At 52.2% G+C, this 21,278-nt stretch overlaps 1 protein-coding gene across 2 annotated transcripts in view; it reads left to right on the top strand.

Annotated features, from left to right (window-relative positions):
• FAN1 (FANCD2 and FANCI associated nuclease 1) overlaps positions 1-20,836 on the top strand; it is a 28,463-nt gene extending 7,627 nt beyond the window's left edge. For both annotated transcript variants that reach the window (XM_082647434.1, XM_082647435.1), the window contains exons 4-14: positions 66-267; positions 1,824-2,057; positions 6,544-6,675; positions 7,309-7,417; positions 8,508-8,627; positions 11,957-12,121; positions 12,567-12,714; positions 16,359-16,462; positions 16,998-17,192; positions 17,801-17,929; positions 20,594-20,836. In XM_082647434.1, coding sequence (XP_082503560.1) covers positions 66-267; positions 1,824-2,057; positions 6,544-6,675; positions 7,309-7,417; positions 8,508-8,627; positions 11,957-12,121; positions 12,567-12,714; positions 16,359-16,462; positions 16,998-17,192; positions 17,801-17,929; positions 20,594-20,731 — 1,676 coding nt within the window. In that variant the 3' untranslated portion in view covers positions 20,732-20,836. The remainder of the gene's footprint in view (positions 1-65; positions 268-1,823; positions 2,058-6,543; positions 6,676-7,308; positions 7,418-8,507; positions 8,628-11,956; positions 12,122-12,566; positions 12,715-16,358; positions 16,463-16,997; positions 17,193-17,800; positions 17,930-20,593) is intronic.
• Positions 20,837-21,278: the final 442 nt, after the last annotated feature.

The following is a 21,278-nucleotide window of genomic DNA, read 5'->3' as shown; positions in this document are numbered from 1 at the left end:
TCTAGAAAACAGTAAGCTTATTCAAAACTACTTTAAATTTTTTTTTTTTTTTTTTAATATTTCAGAATCTGAGTTGCAAGAACTGTCTGAGGTGCTCGAGCTCCTTTCTGCTCCGGAACTGAAAGCCCTGGCAAAGACCTTCCACTTGGTGAATCCCAATGGGCAGAAGCAGCAGCTGGTGAATGCGTTTCTCAAATTGGCCAAACAGCCTTCAGTCTGCACTTGGCGCAAGAATCAGCCTGGCATTGGTGCAGTGATTTTGAAAAGGTTTTGTGGCTATTGTTATAGTAAAAACATTTGAAATGTTGATAGCACGTATTTAATTTATTTATTTTTATTTATTTTTAAGCTGCATTGGGTCTTCGTTGCTGCGCATGGGCTTTCTCTAGTTGCTGAGAGCGGGGCCTGCTCTTTGTTGCGGTGTGCGGGCTCTAGGTGCACAGGCTTCAGTAGTTGTGGCATGAGGAGTCAGTAGTTGTGGCTCGTGGGCTCTAGAGCGCAGGTTCAGTAGTTGTGGCGCACGGGCTTAGCTGCTCCATGGCATGTGGGATCTTCCCGGACCAGGGCTTGAACCCATGTCCCCTGCATTGGCGGGTGGATTCTTAACCACTGCGCCACCAGGAAAGTCCTGATAGCACACATTAACTCTTATGATGGGTGGTACGTATTTTCAGATTGTAATTGTTTTTTTCAATTGCAGTTAGGTTGAGAAGGCGGTGAACCATTATTATAAAGACTGGATTCTTTCTTGGTTTATTATTCCTAATTCTTAAGATACCACACTGATTTCTAGGACCAAGAAAAATCAGGAGGCAAGAGATTAGAGGCACTAGGCCCTTGGCAAATTCTAATATTTTATTATTCAAGAAAAATGCAGTTTTAACTACTATTCTTATAGGAGTTTGGAATGTCGGTCCGCTGGACCTCCTTGGGACTCTACATGGAGATGGAGGAGGAGGGTGTTTTCTGGCAGTCTCTGTCGGTGAATGGTCCTCAAGTAAATGGTGGTGTGATGGGAATCCCACCCCTGTGTCCTCTCGGCTGTGGTGGTGGCACTGATCTCTGCACGCCCCAGGGATGCCACTCTGCTTTTGACTTAATGGCTTTTGGGCTGGTAGGAAAGTGTGAGGTCCTCCACTAGACCAGTGGCTCTCAGCTGGGGGCGACTGTGCCCTCCAGGGGACACCCGGCATCGTCTGGAGTCGTTTTCATGGTCCTGACTAAGGTGGGTAGTGGGTGCTACGGGCATTTAGTGAACGGAGGCCAGGGACGCAGCTGAGCATCCTCTAGTTCACAGCCTGGGCATCCCACCCCCAGGAAAGAGTTACCCGGCCCGGATGTCAGTAGCGAAACCCTGCCGTGTGTGGTGTTGCAGTTGTTGGAGCCGGAGGGCCCTGGGCTTAACATGCCGCCTTACCAAGAGCCTTTGGTAGCGACGTTCTACATAAATACCTATTATTTCATCTCAAGTGTCACTGGAGTCAAGATTTGAGAATTGCTAGTGTCAAATAGATAACACTTTCATGAGTTTTCCTGGTATTTCACATGTTCAGGACCAGCGTAAACCCTATCCTGCTCTTTTATTGAGGCAACCAGTGCGTGAAATCATTTGCAGATACAATTTCAACTAATCCTCACCGTGTTCCTAGGTGGGGCTCTGAGCCCCAGAGAGGTTAAGAAATGCTTTAAGTCACACAGTTGGAGGTGGGAGATTTGCTTCAGGCTTAGAAAAATGCATGCTGTTTAGCTTGAAATAATTTGTGAAATCTGACATCCAAATGCTTAAAAGCCAGAGAGTTATTTCCATATCATGTATTTTTCAGAGCTAAAGACTGGGCGGGACAGTCTCTGAGAGTGTGTAGAGACCCCCGGGCTGTGTTCTCCCGGGTCCTGCTGCTGTTTTCACTGACCCACGAGGTGGAAGAGGAGGAGGCGGCCTGTGGCGGGCAGGGCCAGCTTTCTACGGTACTGCTGGTCAACCTTGGCCGCATGGAGTTTCCCAGGTATACCGTCAGTCGGAAAACCCAAATCTTCCAGGATAGAGAGGATCTCATCAGGTAAGGGCGTGTTTGCTCTCTATGAAATCTGTGTATTTTAAAATTTATGTAGAAGGCTTTGTTGTTATTTTTTGCCATCCACAACAGAAACATGAGTTCATAGCCAAAATCGTTGTTTTAAAAAATTTATTTATTTTTAAACTTTTGTCTGTGTTGGGTCTTTGTTGCTGCGCGTGGGCTTTCTCTAGTTTTGGCAAGCGGGGGCTACTGTTCGTTGCGGTGCGCGGGCTTCTCTTGTTGCAGAGCACAGGCCCTAGGCACACGGGATTCAGTAATTGTGGCTCACGGGCTCTAGAGCGCAGGCTCAGCAGTTGTGGTGCACGGGCTTCGTTGCTCCGCGGCCTGTGGGAATCTTCCCGGGCCAGGGCTCGAACCTGTGTCCCCTGCATTGGCAGGCAGATTCTTAAGCACTGTGCCACCAGGGAAGTCCTCACTTTTGATTCTTGATTTAAGGTTTATGACTCAAATTTAGCAGAAATTGATTCTGATATTTGATTTTAGGAAAGTTAAGTGTTGTCTAGTATGTGCTTTAAAAAATAAACTCTTGAGATTATTGTATCAAAACAGGGTCAGTATAAACTGATTTTAGCCCATTTTGCCATAGTTATCAGGAAATTCAATATCCTATTTGTGTTCAGTTAGAATAACTTTTTTAGTCAAATCTTCTAGTAAGAATATTTCTTCTGACTGTGCTTTCTTTCGTCTCATGTCCTTTTACATCTTTGTTTTTAGTGACTTGGTGCTGTTCTCTTTGGTGAGAACTCTGAAGCCAGGTTCCGGTCTCTCTAATGAACCATGAATCTACTCTGTGCCTCAGTTTACTCATCTGCAAAATGGGGAGATAATAGTACATTCCCACAGATCTGTGCTGATATGTGAAGCGTGCTTAGAGCCTGGCCTGTGGGGATTGCTCAGTGCATCTTAGTGGTAGAATTGTCATCATTACCGCGTATCTAAGGGAGGTTGCTTTTCAGTTCTATGGTTGACAAAACCATGGTTGACAAGTTCAGAAGTGGGGAGGCTAGGGAGAAAAAATAAACCATCATGTCTTTTTTTTAGAAAGTAGTATCCTGTAAATGTTAAAAATAAGTCAACATTCTTTTGTTATGCAGAGGGCTGTAGCACGGAAATGAAATCTGGTTGAAGTGACTTCAGGAAGGGTGATTATACAACACCAGTAGTGTGACACCTGGCCTGAGGAACCTTTCCCACCACCTTGGTACTTGAAATAATTGATCCTTTCTTTTCTTTTCTCATTTATTCAGTGCCCATGGGTTGAGTGTTGAGTACCTATTACGTGCCAGGTGGTGGAGTTGCAGTGTGAACAGATAGGGTCTTTGCCGCCGTGGGGTTACGCTTTACTGGGGAAGACAGGAAAGAAAACAGAATAATATGATAACTGCGGGGCAGGCTGGAGAAGTCCTGTGTAGATAGTGCGAGGCAGAGAGTGTCCCCGAAAGGTTGGAATTGAGGCTTGAGAATGAGGAGGAGCCGGTCCTGCAGGGGTCTGGGTGCCCGCGCCCAGGCTCCGTGGGCAGGAGAGAGCTTGCTGACCTCTGGCCGGAACGTCAGGGGCCTTGTGAAGGGGAGGTTGGGCAGGACCGCAGGTCAGGGGACGCTGGGCCTCAGAGCCCCGGTGAGCCGACTGGGTCATATCCGCTGGATGGGGAGCTGGGGAAGGGGTTTAGGCAGGCGAGGGATCTGGTGCACGTTTTACAAAAGTGTCCCGTGGAGTGGCGGCTGGGGGGCGGCAGGAGGCTAATTGAGCGTTGGTGGTCCGGATGGAGGTGTTGGCTGGGCTGGCAGTGGCGGGCATTGTAGAGAAGTGAACGTGCGAGATGTTGGGGAGGAAAGGAGTGAGTTTTGGTGTGGGTGGTGGCGCCATCAGATGAGATGGGGGACGTGGGGGGGGGCTGGGATGCCGTGGGGGGATGCCCCCAGCCCCATGACTGAAGCTGCCCCGTGTGGTACTGGGCGTGCTGTCCGGAGCCCAGGACGGAGCTCGGCCTGGGGAGGAACTGGAGTCACCAGCACGTGGCCGGGGATGAGGTCCCTGAGGGAGAAGAGGAGGAAGGAGCTTGGCAGCCAGCGCCCAGGGGCTGGGCAGCACATGGGCGGCGGCAGGGAACCAGGGGTGTGTGTGGTGGGCGGACCCGGAGAAGAAGAAGGTGTGTCAGGATGGGGCTCGATTAACGCCCGGAGGAAGGGCAGTGAGGTCGAGTGGGATGGCCCACTGGGCTTCGGAGAAGCAGCCCCTGCTGTGGCGGCCTGCGACGGCAGGGCGGTCTAGTTCCCTGGTGTCTTCAGGGTAGGAGATACTCGTGTGTGTGTGTTTGTGTACGTGCACGTGTAGATAAACCCATAGAAAGGGAGAGGCAGTCGGTGGAGGAGGAGGAGGGGACCTCCTGGGCCCCGGAGCACCGGCGGGAGGACTGGGATGTGGGCAGGGTTGAGGCTGCCATGGTGGAGGCTGGGGACCCCTCGAGCAGGGCTGGGCCGAGGTGTGTGAGCACGTGCCGAAACCAGCCGGCCTGGCTCTGCTATCGTCTTCAGCACGATTCGGGGAGTTGGTGCAGGCCCAGAGGAGTGAGCGGCCAGGGCACCCCGACCAGGGTGGGGCTGTGGCCGGTGTGTGTTCTTCCCCAGGCGTGGTCTGTGGGCCTGCAGGACAGGAGGCACTATGGCTGGGACAGGGACCGTGCTGGAGGTGGGGCCTTGGTGAAGGTGGGGAGCTGCTGTCAGCAGTGAACGAGCTGGAAGGATTGGGGGCGGGGATCAGTGGAGGAGATGCTTGAAGTCAGCATCTTGAGGGTGACTCGGTCCATTGGGGACAGAAGGTCTCAGTGGTCACGGGCATGTGGGTGGCTGAGAAGAGGTTGGAGAATCGTGTTATCAGGGAGGAAGGAGGTGGAGAATTCTGAAGTCGTGGCCATCGTGGCGGGAGACCCAGGGAGACCAAGGCAGAGGGGACAGGGACAGGGGTGGGGGGCACTGGCAGGTGCCCACAAGGAGGAGGCGTGGGCTTCGGAGGTGGGGGCTTTGGAGGCGGAGGTGGGAGGATTTGGAGGCGGAGGTGGGAGGGAGGAGGATGCTTCCATCCGTCTGGGCCCTGAGTGAGGAGAGCTGTCCCTGCTCGAGGGGGGCTGCGGGGAAGCCGTGCTCTCAGCCAGGTGTACGGAGGGCAGGAGACAGAGATTGGGGTGCAGGAGGGATGCTGTTCTTGGCAGCGCGGGGGTTGGGGGGGAGGTTTGGGAGACGGGAGGGAGGGCTGGTGACCGTGCAGGCGGCGATGGCGGCACCGTGGGGCTGGCGCTGGGCTCAATGGGCTCGTGAAGAGGGGGCTTGGTTCAGGTGGGCGGGAGGGCACTCCTGCCGGGTGGGCCAACCTCCGGGCACCCTCTCCCTGTTTCTCTTTCCTTATCGACCTTAGAATTGTCCAGTTGCACGTTATAAGAGAGTTAGATCGGGCTTCCCTGGTGGCGCAGTGGTTGAGAGTCTGCCTGCCGATGCAGGGGACACGGGTTCGTACCCCAGTCCGGGAAGATCCCACATGACGCGGAGCAGCTAGGGCCCGTGAGCCATGGCTGCTGAGCCTGCGCGTCTGGAGCCTGTGCTCCGCAATAGGAGAGGCCACAACAGTGAGAGGCCCGCGTATCGTAAAAACAACAAAAAAAAAACAACAAAAAAAAAAGAGAGTTAGATCGAAGCGTTCATGAGCAAATTTTTATATTTAGAGGCCATTTCTTTTACTCTTTTTTTAAAAAAAGTTATTTTATTCCAGTATAGTTGACTTACAATGTTAATTTTTGCTGTACAGCAAAGTGATTCAGTTCTACATCTGTCTTTTACTCTTATGTGATAGTATTTGCACATATTGCTCGTGCGTGCTTTTTCTTTTAAGTGTGAGTCCAGAACACAATGACTGTGCCCTCGAAGTGTTAGAGAACTGATTGGGCGAATGTCTCAGGTGCACTGGCAAGTTGTCTTTCTTCACTGAAGTGTGTTCATAACACTTCAGCATGGCCGTCTCCCAAAGACTGTCCCTGAAGTTATTTTTGAAAATCCCCAATAGTTCTCTTAGCTCGGGCAGCATCCCTCTGTCTGCCTCTGGCTCAATGATTAAATGACCAAACCTACGCTTGTGTGTAATTCTGAAGTCAGTTACCTGTTTACAAGGTTGCCAGATTGCTGAATGAACGAGCATCAAAAGTCAGAAAGGAAGCGCGGGTCAGTATTACATGCATATAACGGGATGTGTTATGTACTAGTGCGGTGTGAGTGTTTTCATCTTTCCGGTTGGGTAGCCTGTCTGAGTTTTTCTAGGCCACTCCCGTCGGGTAATACATCAAATTATTACTGAGGTAAAATGTAACGCTCGTATTTTCAAAAGCAGAGTTAGACGTGGTGGACAGGATGTGGAATTTTGTGTGTCAGTGCTCGTTCACCCCTGAAGCTTGGATGGCCCGGCCCCCCCCGCCTCCTGCAGGTATGCAACGGCCGCGCACATGCTGAACGACATCTCCACCGCGATGGCCAGCGGGGCCTGGGAGGAAGCCAGGGAGCTCGCTCGGTGTGCAAAGCAGGCTTGGGACGGACTGAAAGGCCACCCGTCCCTGAGGTGAAGTGGTTCTCGGGTCCCTGTCAAAGTTTACTGTCTAGCCGAGTTGTTCTAACTGCTTAGAACAACTAAGGAACTTGGGTTCCTGTCGGACAGAGGTTGGTAGCCTCTTCCGTGGAGGGCCAGCTAGGCAGTGGTCAGGCTCTGCCAGCCACATGCTCACTGGCCTCTGCTGTCCTGCTGTGAGCGTGCCCCACCTCCCTCCCAGCGAGTGGGCGGGGCTGTCCCAATGCAGGTGTGTTTGCAGACACCGAAATGTGAGTTTCATGTAATTTTCACAGGCCACAGACTATTTTTCTCCTTTTGACTTATTTTAACCATTTAGAAACGTGGAAATCACGTTTGGTTTGTATATATACGCTGGGTTTGTATAAAATCAGGTGGGAGCCCTGTGTCTGGCCCGAGGGCGGGCGTTTGCTGACCTCCAGCCCTCATTTCACACCGCTTTCTGGGGGACCTCGGAAGGGTGGCTGTGAGAGCGTAGATTTGTGGTGTAGAAAACTGCCCACGACAGGCAGTGTTCCGAATATATCTTCTTAAAAGGTAGGAATTCAGTCTGCTCTGTCACTTCTTGTGATTGTCTTACAACACATAAACAAAGCGCTAAACTGCTGGCGTACGTCTTTGTTCTAGATACCATGAGAAATTGCCACTCTTTCTCCGGTGTTTTACCGTTGGTTGGGTTTATACGAGGATTTTGTCCCGAACCGTTGAAATACTGCAGAGACTTCACATGTACCAGGTGAGTGCACAAGCCCCCGCCCCCGGCTCTTAGCGAGGGGGCTGGCTCTTGACTTCTCCCAAGTACTTGGTCAGCACACGGCGATGCGACGAGGGCCTGCTTCCCGTGGGCACCTGCCATCTCCTGGTCGGTAGGAAGACGGCCGAGGGCGACCTGCTGTTCCGCCAGCTGTGAGCTGACGCCTGTGCGCCAGGATGGCCAGGTGACGGTCAGAGCTCCGCAGGGAGCCGCTGATGGTCTCTGCAGCCTGTGTGACAGGGAGGGTCTCCCCAAACCCCTGAGGCAGAAACCTCACCTCTGCTTGTGTTTCCCTGGCAGCAGTAGTGGACGGTCTGGAAATAATTTATAATCACGAATGAGAAGTTCAGTTGTATCCCTCCTCGTATTAAACGTTGTGAGATTGCTGGAGTTAGCTTCTGTTGTGTTGACACTTGTGTAATTGAAACATGGTGTTTTACAAAGAGAATGTGCTAGGGCTGGGCCAGTGGGTCCCCCACGAGGGGTCTGTGGACCCGCCCCAGAGGCCCTGTGGGGTTGGCTTCGGGGAATCTGCGAGTGTGTCTGTGGGGTTTGTGCGTTTTTCTCGGGAGATGCGTTAGATCCTTCAAAGAGATCCGGGAACCACCAAAGATGAACATGAAGCGTGACCAGTAAACCTAGACCAGAAAGTCCCCCTGTTGAGGTGGGGTGTTTGGGTGAAGACCCCCTTGTTCCTGTCCTGACCCCTGCCCATCACAGCCTCGGCCCTGTGACCGACTGGGTTCCCAGATGCACATGGGCCTGCAGCCCAGCCACTGCTCCTGCCCAGAGTCTGACCGTGTCTGGCCTGTGCTGCCGACCTGGTTTGCAGAGAGTGCCGAGCTGCACAAGCTGGTGGGGGGCCTGCTGAGAAGCATGGGGCGCCTCCGGAGCTCAGGCCACTCCCGAGGGACGTCCCGGGGCCCCACTTGGCAGTCCGCGTCCTGAGCCTTACTTTAGAATGGAGAGGAATGCTGTATAGATATACTTTGACAATTTTCCTGACTACTCAGTATAATGGCAGACGCTTGGTGTGTAGGTGTCTAATGCGCATCCCTTGTTGTTGCCACAGGAAGCCGTCAAGGAGCTTGAAAACCTTTTGTCCCAGAAAGTGTACTGTCCTGACAGCAGAGGCCGGTGGTGGGACCGGCTGGCTCTCAACTTGCACCAGCACCTGAAGCGCCTGGAGCCGGTACTCAGCTGCGGAGCCGCCCAGCCTTTGTTCAGTTTGGCATACATTTAAAAATATAGCAAACTGTTAATACCTTAAAAATCTAAATGTAATTAGAACGTTGATTTCCTTTTTCTTAACTTTTATTTTATACTGGGCTACGGTTGATTTAGAACATCGGTTTCTTTTTTTTTTAATTAATTAATTTTTAAATTTTTGGCTGTGTTGGGTCTTTGTTGCTATGCGTGGGCTTTCTCTAGTTATGGTGAGCGGGGGCCGCTCTTCCTTGTGGTGCGTGGGCTTCTCGTTGCAGTGGCTTCTCTTGTTGCAGAGCACAGGCTCGAGGCGCGTGGACTCAGTAGCTGTGGCGCGTGGGCTCAGTAGCTGTGGCTCGTGAGCTCTAGAGTGCAGTGTAGTTGTGGCACATGGGCTTAGTTGCTCCACGGCATGAGGGATCTTCCCAGACCAGGGCTCGAACCTGTGTCCCCTGCATTGGCAGGCGGATTCTTTTTTTTTTTTTTTAGATGAGAGTGAGTTTATTGAGAACAAAGAGCAGAGTTAGCGAGGGGCACTGCAAATACAGCCGGCCGATTTCCTGATAGACCAGGGAGAACCTACCAGCAGGCGGATTCTTAACCACTGTGCCACCAGGGAAGCCCCTGGTTTCTTTTTTTTTTAATTTTTATTTTATATTGGACTATGGTTGATTTAGAACGTTGATTTCTTAAACATCCTTCTTTGTCTGTGTTCTTCCAACCCCAGAAGAAGTAGCAGGGGCGCGAATATGGGGGTGACAGTGGGGTTGGTGGGTGTGTCGGCCGCAGGATCGTGTCGGGATTCAGGGATGAAGTTCTAGGGGTGGAGGGAGCTGGAGGGTTAGATGTGTCCGCCTCCACACAGTTTTGGAAATGGTAGTTTTGGAAATGGTGGTTGTATTCACTCGTTGCCCGGGGCCTCCTGGGAGAAAGATGGATGGAAGGCGTTCCTCCCACCGTGCGACGTGGTGTCTGACTCAGCAGGGCGGGCGCCTTCCCTTCCAGGCTCTGCCTTCTCTGTGGCGGGGACCTTGTGAGTCCGAGGACAGCGTTGGCTGTCAGCTGCTGCAGCCAGCAGGGCGGGGCCTCCCGAGGTGGCGACAGTGGCCCTCTGTGTGGCCACCTGCGATCCCCTGTCCCTGCCAACCTCGTGTTTGCATTGAGCAGAGGCACTACGGCTCTGGGAGCTTTTGTTTCTCCAGGGGCAGGTCAAGTGAATCAGGATGATGGAGAGCTGGAAAATTTGACCACGGTGGTGGACGATGACATACTATTTTTACTGCCTTAACCTGAAAAGGTGCCTTGTTACCTCAAGTGCTTCCAGCCGGGAGAGCTGTTTCCTCTCCCGGAGGCGGGTGTGGTGCCCCCGCCTGGCGCTGACTCAGGCTGACAGGGCAAGAGAGGCCTCTGGTGGCCCCTCACCCAGCGTGGACAGAGGGTGTGTGCGCGCTGCCTGTCTCTTTCATTGAAATAAAGGTTCCAAAGAGTTGATAGACTTTCCCCTTGCTCGGGTCTGCTGATAGGAGCGTTCACTCATACTCCGAGGTTATCTTTGAGACAGATGGAAAACCCTGGTTCCTTTTTGCCTTTTCCCAAGAATCTTCCCGGCCATGCTCATAACCCCTGTTACTTTGTCACCGTTCCTTCCCTTCTCTACATCAGTCTCCAGGGAGGGCACCTGCCAGCCCAGCAGAGGCTCGTGCCTGCAGGTGCCCAGCAGCCAGCCGGCCAGGCCAGGCTGAGCCCGAGGCCGCCCCTCCCTGCGGCCAGCGCGGCTCCCACGGGGCTACAGAGCTGGTGGCAGCCCCGCCTCGTTCTCTGCTTGATTCCTCTGCACCACCCGGCTCTGATGGCCTGATCTTCACTGATTTTCAGGGCTTTTTAAAAACTTTTTATTCTTTTATTGTAGTAAATATATATAACAAAGAAAACTTGCAGTTTAACCATCTCTAGGTATACAGTTCAGTGGCGTTAATTATACAGCTGATCCTTGAACAACTCGGGGATCGGGGCGCCGAGCCCCCCTGCCCCCGCACAGTCAGAAATCCACGGATAACTTTGTAGTTGGCCCTCCATTTCTGAGGTCCTGTGTCTGCAGATCCAACCAACTGTGGACCGTGCAGTGCTGCAGTCTTTACTGGAAGAAATCTGTGCATATGTGGACCCGAGCAGTTCAAAACCGTGTTGTTCAAACATCATCACTGTCTGTTCCCCAAACTTTTCATCCTCCAAACAGAAACTCTGCTCCTGTGAAACAGTTACTCCTGTTCCCTCCTGCCCCGGTTCCTGGTTACCTCTAGTCTGCTTCTGTCTCTAGGAATCTGCCTGTTCTGAAGTGGAATCATGGAATCTTTGTCCTTTTGTGCCTGGCTTATTTCAGTAGCATAACGTCCTCAAGGCTCATCCATGTTGTAGCAGGTGTCAGTGTCCTTGCCTTTCAAGGCTGAATAATACTCCATTGTGTAAACGGACCACGTTGTGTTGATCCCATCTGTAGATGGACACTTGGGTTGTTCCCACTGTTTGGCTGTTGTGAATAGCACTACTGTGTACAAATATCTGTTTGAAACTCTGCTTTCAGTCGTGGTGGGCGTGTACCTGGACGTGAGGTTGCTGGGTCACGTGGTAATTCCGTGTATCACTTTGTGAGGAACTGCCGAACCGTTTTTCACAGTATTTGGATCGTTTTTCCATTGTTGCCAGCAAAGCACGAGGGCTCCAATTTCTCCCACATCCCCGCCGACACTTTTTATTGTCCATTTTTCTGAGTACAGTCATCCTAGTGGGTGTGAAGTAGTATCCCATGTAGTTTTCAGTATTTTTGTTTATTTGTCCAGCCCTGAATAACCTTAGAAAATGCATAACCCCTTCAAACCTAAGATTCTTCTCCCTATAAATGAGGCTCCCTGGGACTGGGAGGTGGTCAGACGGCCGGGCTTCTGCCCTAGAGGTGCCTGCTCTGCATACCGAGCCCCTGGGTGGTGCCCCGAGCGCATCCCGGACCAGGTCCCTCTCCCCAGCCTCCTCCATCTCCTGAGGGTGTGGCAGCTGAGATAGGCTGTGTCCACACGTGTGACCAGGACATAGTGTCTGGAGCACGGCTGCTTGTGCCCCAGACATTTGCATCGGGGTCTGTGCTGCTTCTGTGCTCGGCATGGGACCTAAGGGAATGTCCTTGTCTCTGGAAGGGCTGCTTTGCCCACCACTAATTAGCAAAATGAATGATTAATTAACAGTGGGGTTTCCCGTCACGTGAAACGAGGGGATGCTGCACGGGGACTTCAGGACGCTGACAGGCACCGTGCTCTTTGCTAGGCCATCAAGTGCATCACAGCAGGGCTGGCGGATCCGGACGTGCGGACAGGCCACCGCCTCTCGCTGTATCAGAGGGCCGTGCGCCTGCGGGCCTCTCCCAGCTGCCAGAAGTACGCGCACCTCTTCCGTCAGCTCCCAGAAGTCACTGTGGGTGACGTCAAACATGTAAGTAAATATTCTTGGGGCACTTGGGATGAATTCTTGTTTTTATTCCTGAACACAGCCTTAGAGAGGTTTTCAGCGCGTGTTTCTTGTCGACTCCAAAGACCCTCTGGCTTGCTGTGGGCAGCGACCTGGCCTCGCCCCCGTCCTCACCTGGGCGTTGGGAGGCTGGGCCGGCAGGGGCTGTGACTCTGTAAACTCCTGAGTCAGCAGCTCACAGCCTTTCCAGGTCCCCCTGCCTGGTCAGGGCCCCAGAGAGCAGAGGGCCAGGCTGTGACCTGCGTCCTCATGGGCACCAAGGTGCGGGTCACATGGCCTGGCACCGCGCTGAGGATGGGTGGCCTTTCGGGGGCGGAGGACAGTGTGTCCTTGGGGTAGCAGAGCCGGGTGTGCAGGGCTGGAGCAGGAGGAAAGCTAATGGTGTTCCTCCCCTTCCCCCCCCCCGCAGGTGACCGTCACGGGCCGGCTCTGCCCGCAGTCTGGGCCGGGCAAGTCTGTCTTCGTGCTGGAGGCTGGGGGGACCGCCCCTGCCACCGTCCTGTGCTCTGTGGAGGAGCTGGCGCTGGCCCATTACAGACGCTGTGGCTTCGACCAGGGTAACGCTGGGGCTGTGTGGCCACAGTGGGTGGTGTCCCGCCCCACAGCCAGTGTCCGCACCTGCCACCCGTGAGGGCGGCGCCTTCTGGGGGGACGCGAGGAGCAAGGGAGGCCGGGTTACCCTCAGAGCTTGTGTCAGGCAGGGGGACAGGACGGGGCAGAGGACCACGAGATTCTGCCGATAGCCAGCCGGTCAGAGGAGGGCAGCCGGGGCCAGGCTGCTTCTAAGAGTACCCGGCAGTCTGGGGGAGTGGGTGGAGTGAAGAGGATGGAGGGCCGAGCCCTGACAGGACGTCACGCCTGGGACCAGAGACGTGGTTGGAAGAGTTGTGGGTCAGATTCCTTGTAAAATGAGCTCTCTAGCCCAGGTGAGGGAGGAGAGCAAATGTCAGTAAGAATTGGAGCTTTTCCCATCTTCCTTCCCAAGAGACGTGTGCGATCACCCGCCCCTCCAGCCGCGCCCGCTCTGCTGCGTCTCCTGGGGGCTGAGGCCTCAGAGTGAAATGATGGACGTGACCTCGCAAGAGAGAAACACCGCTGGTTCCCGCTGAACCGGGCTGCTGTGTGTGTGTGGTGGGGGTGTGTGTGTGTGTGGGTGTGCAAGGGCGTGTACGGCTGCAAGGCAGGTGGTCTGCGGCCCCTCAGGGGTGAGCGGGACTTTGCTCTTTGAGCCGCTGATGAGATGCTCTCTGTGTCTCAGGCCAGATGTGCAGAGGGACCAGGACCAGGTGCCCCTGGTTCTCTTCTTTCTGGGCTGCTTGGCATCCTCTTTGTTCAGACTTTGTGGGTTTCACTCAGAAGCCGTTTTCTGAACTGTGTAGAGCCCAAGTGGGAATTAATTCTGCCTGGTTCCAGGAACTGGGAGCTGAGGACTCCCACTGGCCATCGAGGGGAGGGGAGGAGGGCTGGAGAGGGCACCCGGCATCTCTGCTGCTCGGGGATGAAGGCGCCAGAGGGAGAGACCCCGCAGCTGGCAGAAGCACTGGAACCTCTGGGAGGTGATAAGCCTCCCTGGCCGGGGAGGGGATGCGGCCGGCCAGCCAGGACGGGCCCGGACCTGGATCCTGTCCCTCGCTTCCTCCCAAGCCTGTGTGTCCTTTGTCCCCTCTGAGAGCTGGGAGCAGCCCCCAGCCCCCCTCCCAGCCCCCGGGGCCATCCTGGGGACGTCCCCGGCATGCGGGTCTCAGCCAGGAGACGCCAAGGGCAAGGGGTCCACGTTCGGGAGCTGGGCCTGGCCATTTGAGAAACACCTGAGTAAGACGTGTGGTGACTCGTGTGTGACGGCCTGTGTGCTGTCAGCAGCCCAGGCACCGGTGTCCAGACACAGTGGAGGGCCCGCACCGGGTGCCCACGCGTGTGGGGCCCGCGCCGGGTCCTCAGGGTCGTCACCCGCGGGCCTGCTCACCTGAGAGCAGCACAGAGCTGTGTTAAGATCGTGTGCTCGTCCCTCCCGTCCACTGGAGGTGGCTCGGCTTCTGTGTGTCCCCGTGAGCCCTCTTCCCTTTGCTTTCTTCCATTTTGGCCTTGGAGAAGGAGCTGCAAATTCAGTGCTTTGTCTAAGGCCAGACTAAAGAAAAGACCGTGAGAATTTGCCTTATAATTGGTAAAAGGAACTGGTCAGTCTCTGTCCTCAGTGAATGTACTGAATAGAAAAGTAACATAAAAACCGTGAGGGAACCGCAGAGGAAGCTGCAGCTGCCCATCAGGGCGACGACGACGGCGGCTGGGCGGTTACCTTGGAGGGACTGGGGCGGGGGGGCTTTAGCCTTTTTTAAAAAATAACTTGTTATTAATGTCATGGAAGCTGCGGAACATGCCTTTATGGGAAAGCAGAGGGGTGTGCCGAGCTCCCCGCGCCCCCTGCTTCACCCAGCCCTCCTCCATCCGCCGTCCCCCCTAATGTTGGAAGCAGACCCCAGACCTTGGCTCCTGTGGTTACTCCCAGGGGGCCCATGGGTTCGGTCCACATGTCCAGGCCAGGCCCCCCCATGTCTGTGCTGAAGGGTCACTAGGTTGAAGAACACTCAGGTGTCTTCACGTATGTGAAAATCAGGACATCATTTCACTGGCGTGTGATGTGATCATTCAGATGAGTGAGGACACAAAACGACCCCGCAGGAGGGGACCTCGTAACACACGGGCCTCTCTCTGCTGCGTGTCCAAGGTGATGGTTAAGATGAACCTGTGTGATGTCAGTATCGCTTACCGGGAAGGTGATGCTACTGAGGACGAAGTGCACACGCCAGTCAGGACAGAGATACAGGAGACCCGGAGGGTTAGGAATAAAAGAACAGAATGCAGGATCGGTCCCCGCGGCGTGGCGGGAGCCCTGTAACCCGGCGTCAAGGGAGGAGGAGCAGGCCCTGGGCAGGCGGCTGCCAGCTGTGAGCCGCACGCAGCGAATGCTTTCAGTTTAGCCATGAGCTTGAAAGACAGACGGACAGTTCCGATTCTGGAATATCAATTTTTTTATAAAATATTTTTTTCCTTTATTAAGATTGATGCAGTGAACCTGAGCAGAACCCTGCTGTGGGTCTTTCCTCTGGAGAAGGTTTGGTGTGAGGGCGACCTCAGACCCTCTGGGGAAGTTTCTTTCAGAGTTCCTCAGAAGGATCTCCTCAAATGATTGAACTTAACAGCACCAACGCTCGCCGACGGCTCAGGGTTCAGGGATGCTGCTGTCCAGGGTGGAAAGCCAGGCTTGCCTCCCTCGGGCCCGGCAGGGTGCAGGGCTCCAGGGCGAGGCTTCAGCTGGCGGCCCGAGCGGATAGCGGAGGACGGCCTGCGGGGCAGGGGCCAGCTGAGGGGGCGCACAGCGCAGCCTGGGCCAGGGCTGCCTCCAGCGGGCCTTGATGGGACCTGTGCTGCCTCTGACCTCATGTGCGATGCCTGGGGCCCACTGGCCGGAGAGATGCCACAGCCTGTTCAGGGGGCGCAGGCGTCAGGTGTGCTGAGGGGCCATGTGGGGCTCGGCTCTCTCTGGGAGGCTCCGGCCCTGCGGACCCTGCTCTGCCGTTCACACGGCCTGGGGCTGGGCCTGGCCTCTGAGGTCACCGCCCCATCGTGTGGTCTGGATGTGGGGTGAAGGAGGCGTCTGGACTAGCTGGTCTCTGACGCGGAAGCTTTCTGTAAAACCCCAAGTCTTAGAAACCCTGGGCACGGTGTCCAGGCCGAGGCAGAGGAGTACTGGGTGGAGGAGGCGAATGGGGTCAGAGGGCACAGGCTCCCAGGGCGCCCAGACTCCTTCCCAGAGGGCTTTTCCAAGTGAGGCCGAGGGGCCCCCTGCCCCAGAGCCCCTCAGGGGATGCCCCCGCCTCCGAACCCACCGAATGGAACCCCCAGAGCCTGAGGAGGGAATCTGCTTTTATTTTTAAACGTGTTCCTTAGGTTTTTCCACTCTAGCTCCAAAATGTGCATTTGAATTTTCTCATGATTACTAAGATTTTTTGCCTTTAAACAAGGCTTCTGCATATAAGCAACATAACGTAAAAAAATGACCTAGGAATGGAACAAAAACAGCATTTGCGTTTGAATGTAAAATATTTGCTATTTTCTTCAAATTGAGTAGGCAGTAGGATATGGTAGTGGTTTTTAAAAAACAGAAGAAATGGATTTTTCTTGTGTGTGTGTGACTTTGTCTCAGGGATTCACGGGGAAGGGTCCACCTTCAGCACGTTGTACGGTCTCCTCCTATGGGATGTCATCTTCATGGACGGGATACCAGACGCCTTCAGAAACGCCTACCAGGTAATCATGGCACGTTTTCAGGCAGCAGACACTTCTGCACGCGCGTGAGTCACTCCCGCCTGGGTGCCCCGCCTCTGCAGCCATCAGAAACCTGCCCCTCTTTTGGATCCTGGTGCTAATTCCACCATAAGGATAGCTTTTAATTTTAAAATGTGATTCATACAATTTAAAATGTAAGTATGTTAAGTTTTAAACTTTAAGCCTACTTTACTGGAATCATTCCGTTTGAAACTTTTAGTGTAAGTTTCTTCAGCTTCACCCAGGTGGGCCCAGGTGCTCTCATATGCTTTGTCACATGTGCCGGCTAAGCGTTCCACCAGTTTAACCTAAAAGCTCCTTTTGCAAATTATTACTCTAAAATACCCAGTGTAATAAGTTGCTTTTATATCAGATTACTTAGGTAATTTTTACATGTCTTTTGAGAAAAAGAATGTGTCAACTTCATCAGATTGGCCAGTTCCCAAATTTGATCTTGACTCTTCTCATGACTCCGGCCTCCCCAGGCACAGTGTGAGCTTATTTTCCCTGCACACAGGCGGCCCCGCTGGACCTCTGCACGGACAGCTTCTTCGCCAGCAGAGCACCGGCCATCGAGACCCGGCTGCGGCAGATTCACGGTGCCTCCGCGGAGAGCCTGCGGGCCTGGGTGGCAGCCGCGTGGCAGGCCCAGGAAGGCAGGGTGGCCTCCCTTGTCAGCTGGGATCGCTTTGCTTCTCTTCAGCAAGCCCAGGTGACGGTCTGCAGGCAGGATTCCTTGATGCAAGGTGTCCTTTTGGCAACTGTAACAAAACACACACACGCATGCCTACATGCACGTGTATGTGTGTGGGTATATATGCACGCACACACGTACGTGTGTGTGTGTACGTGTGGTACCCCAGCCCACAGGCCTCTTACTGAAGGAACAATCACAAGCATGAACAAGCCTCCCTTACGCCTTCTGCCCATTTGGTTGGCAGCTTCCCTTGGCCTGGCCTGTGGCCCCTGGAGGGCGGACACCATCCCTGTCCTGTGACTGCTGGCCTCTGAGGGTCATCACTGTCACATTCCTGAGTGCTTACCCCAAATTCCCTCTTCCTTAGCTGCTCCCCGGATGTTTCCGACCGGGCAGAAGCTTGGTAACTGACCCAAGGAGAAGTGGTCCCCAGAGCTTGCCGGGGGCATTTTAGCCCCTGGCTCTGGAGCCCCAGCACAAGCAGCAGAAGGGCACTTGGTGTTCCTGGACGCATCTCTGCTGAATGACACATGGAGTCCCTGCCCCATCTCACAGTCACTGGGGGGGGGCTTCAGGATCTCCGTCCCAGGGGAGGGCTGACTGTCCCTGTGTTTCGTGTCCAGGATCTTGTGTCCTGCCTGGGGGGCCCCATCCTCAGTGGTGTGTGCCGGCGCCTGGCCATGGACTTCCGACACTGCCGAGGGGGCCTCCCTGACCTGGTGGTGTGGAGCTCCCAAAGTCACCACGTTAAGGTCAGTTGAGCCAGAATGGAAAGTCATGGTGGTGACTTTAATGATCAACTTAATGCCACAATCTAGGCATTTCTAGCATGGTGGTTGACAAGGCCGAATCCCTTGAAGGCTGCTGGACTGAGGGCTGGGGTTGTTCGGTGGCTGTTGGCAGAGGTGCCCTTGGTGCTGGCATGTGGGCCTCTCTGCAGGCAGCTCCCCCGATGGCAGCGTATTTCATCCGAGCAGGTGAGTGAGAAGGGCCAGGGTGTGAGCAAGACGGAAGTCAGTCTCTTAGCAGCTGATCTTGGCAGTGAAGTTCCATTGCTTTTGCTGTGTCCACTGTTAGCAGCAAGTCCACGCTCAAGGGTGGAGATTTTGCAGGTGTGAGCTCCAGGAGGCCAGGATGGTTGGGAGCTGTTTTCTAAGCTCCAGGAGTGAGCACTTCCTCACGTGTTGTAGGCTGGATGCCTCCCTTGCCTCACCCTGCTGCCCATCACAGGCTGGTGGCTTCCTTATTATTGAGTTTTGAGATGAAAAAAACCTCTGGTACAAGTCCTTTCTGAGAAACTAATCTGTTCTTTAATGAATCAGTGTCATATGACGTCTCTGACTGTAATTGTGGATTTGGTTCTTTCTCCCTTGCAGTTATGTCAATGTTTGCTTCATATATTATTCGATGTATAAACCTAGGGTTGTCATGTCTTGATGAAATGAACTCTTTATCATTATGAAATGACCTTCCTTTATTCCTGGGTTCTTTGCTCTGAAGTTGAACTGATATATAGCCACTCCAGCTTTCTTTTGGTTAGTTTAATGTGATACTTTTTCTGTTCTCTTACATTTAACATATTTTTTCTTTATATTTGAGTTTCTTATATATTCTTGTAGGCAGCATTTACCTGGGTCTTACTTCTTAATCTAATCTGACAACCTCTGCCTTTTAATTGGGTATTTGGAACATTTATATTTCATGTTATTCATGTTTGGCTTTAAACCTGTCATCTATTTTTTTTTTTAAAGGATGCACTTATAAGTTTATTTTATTTTTGGCTGCATTGGGTCTTCATTGCTGCGTGTAGGCTTTCTCTAGTTGTGGCGAGTGGGGGCTACTCTTTGTTGCAGTGTGCAGGCTTCTTATTGTGGTGGCTTCTCTTGTTGTGGAGCATGGGCTCTAGGTGTGAAGGCTTCAGTAGTTGCAGCACTCGGGCTCAGTAGTTGTGGCTCGCAGGCTCTAGAGCACAGGCTCAGTAGTTGTGGCGAACGGGCTTAGTTGCTCCACGGCACGTGGGATCTTCATTTATCATGCACATAACAACAGGCTATTTTTATGCACATAACAACAGTATATTTTTATATCTCCTCTCCCAGCCTTTGTGCTGTGTTCATACATTATACCTCGACATGTTATAAACCCTGTGGCACATTATTTTTGCTTTCTACAGCTGACTGAGTCTTTATATTTACTCATGTAGATACAAATTCTAATGTTTGTTATTCCTTTATATAGATCCAGATTTCCATGTACTATCATTCTCTTCTTGACTGAAGAACTTCCTTTAACATTTCTGGAAATGGAGGTCTGCTAGTAATGAATTATTTAGGTTTCATATATTGATATTTGAAGACTTTAAGTCTTTGTTTTTGAAAGATATTTTTTTCTGGGCAAAGAATTCTGTTGAGTTTTTTTTCAGTACCTTAAAATATTGGGCCACTGTTGTCTAGCTTGTATTGTTTTCAACGAGAAATCAGTAGTCTTTCCCCTCTGGCTTTTAAAAATTCTGGCTGCTTTTAAGAGATTCATTTTTTCACTGATTATGCAATTTAGTTATGATGTTTCTTAGTGTTGTGTTCTTTATGGTTCTGTGCTTGGGGTTCACTGAGCTTCTTGGATCTTTGGGTTTAGTTTCCATCAAATTTGAAAAATTTTTGGCCATTATTTCTTCAAATATTTTTCTCTGTCTTCTTCCCTTTGGGGACTCTAATTAAACTAGTCTTAGGTTGCTGAAATGCTCTCTTCATTAAAAATTTTTTTTCTATACTTCATTTTGGATAGTTTTTATTGCTTTGTTTTGAATTTTGGTGATCTGCAGTGGACAAAACTGACACAGTTACGCTTTCATGGAGCTGATATGTAATGAGCAGTTTTATCTTGTGATAAACACCATGAAGAAGTGCATAGGAAGGACCCTTCTTAGAGATGAATTTAAGCTGAGCACGGAAGAAGACGTCAGACACGTGAAGAACAGGGAGACGTGTCCTAGGCGGTGGGAACGGCAAGCGTGATGAATGTCTACCCTTTGGTTGGGCAGATGTTGTCTGTCTCGCGAACTGAGAGGAAGCCTTTGGTGTGGTTGGCAGGCGCCAGATTACACAGTTTTGTAGGTCATCGCAAGAAGTTTGGGTTTAATTGCAGACCTGACAAAGTGTTTGAGGCGTGTTAAGCAGGAGAGTAACAGTGCAGTGTGTGCTTTAAAACTATTTTTCAACTGCTGTATTACGAATCGATTTCCTAATCCTCTGTGAACTGTCTGGTTTCTACAGAAAAGGAAACTTTCTCATTGAATATCATATGTGTATGTTTAGTTGCTATACACATGTAAGTACAGCAGCATAGAGGATACGCCATCTAAATAGTTGTCAGTGGAAACTACCGTAGCTTACCTGAATGACCCTTCTGTCTCCCAGCTGGTGGAAGTGAAGGGCCCCAGTGACCGTCTTTCGCAGAAGCAGATGATCTGGCTGGATGAGCTGCACCGGCTGGGGGCGGACGTGGAGGTCTGCCATGTGGCTGCAGTCGGAGCCAAGAGCAGGGGCCCCAACTGAGAGCCGTGGGCTTGGGAGCATCTGAGAGCGTCAGAAGCGTCAAGTGTCACTACATCTTATTTAATTTTGTTGTTGTCGTAATAAACCTGGCAGTGTAAGGACTCATCACTGTACAGCGTCTGTGTATCACAAACCTTGGTATTGGCTTCAGGACACTCACTGATTCCATAGAGCAGGTAATGAACTTTTAAAAAGGTCAAAACCTTGGTGGCCGTTTCAGGAGCTAGATGCATCTGACTTATAGGAAAGCTGGAACCCCCCACCCCAAAAGGAGATGATTCACAGCTTTGTGTCTTTTATAAAGGAGCATACACAATGTGTCTTCCTAAAAAGTATATTGGAAATGGAGATTCCTTAATTTATCTATGTTTTTCTATACTGCCCTTACACATTTGGCTGCTAAAATTCTTGTTCTATGATTATTTGCTCACTCCAGGTCTAGGGTCACATTTGGGTAATTCTCACAATATTTTAAACTTCTTCATCATCATTATATTTGTTACGGTATGACTTGCTGAAGGCTCAGATGGTGGTTAGTACATTTTAG

The sequence above is a fragment of the Grampus griseus genome, assembly GCF_964374135.1.
Source record: "Grampus griseus genome assembly, chromosome: 2".
NCBI classification, from domain to species: domain Eukaryota; kingdom Metazoa; phylum Chordata; class Mammalia; order Artiodactyla; family Delphinidae; genus Grampus; species Grampus griseus.
Note: the sequence above shows the minus strand (reverse complement) of the source record. Positions and strands in the feature narration are given on the sequence as shown.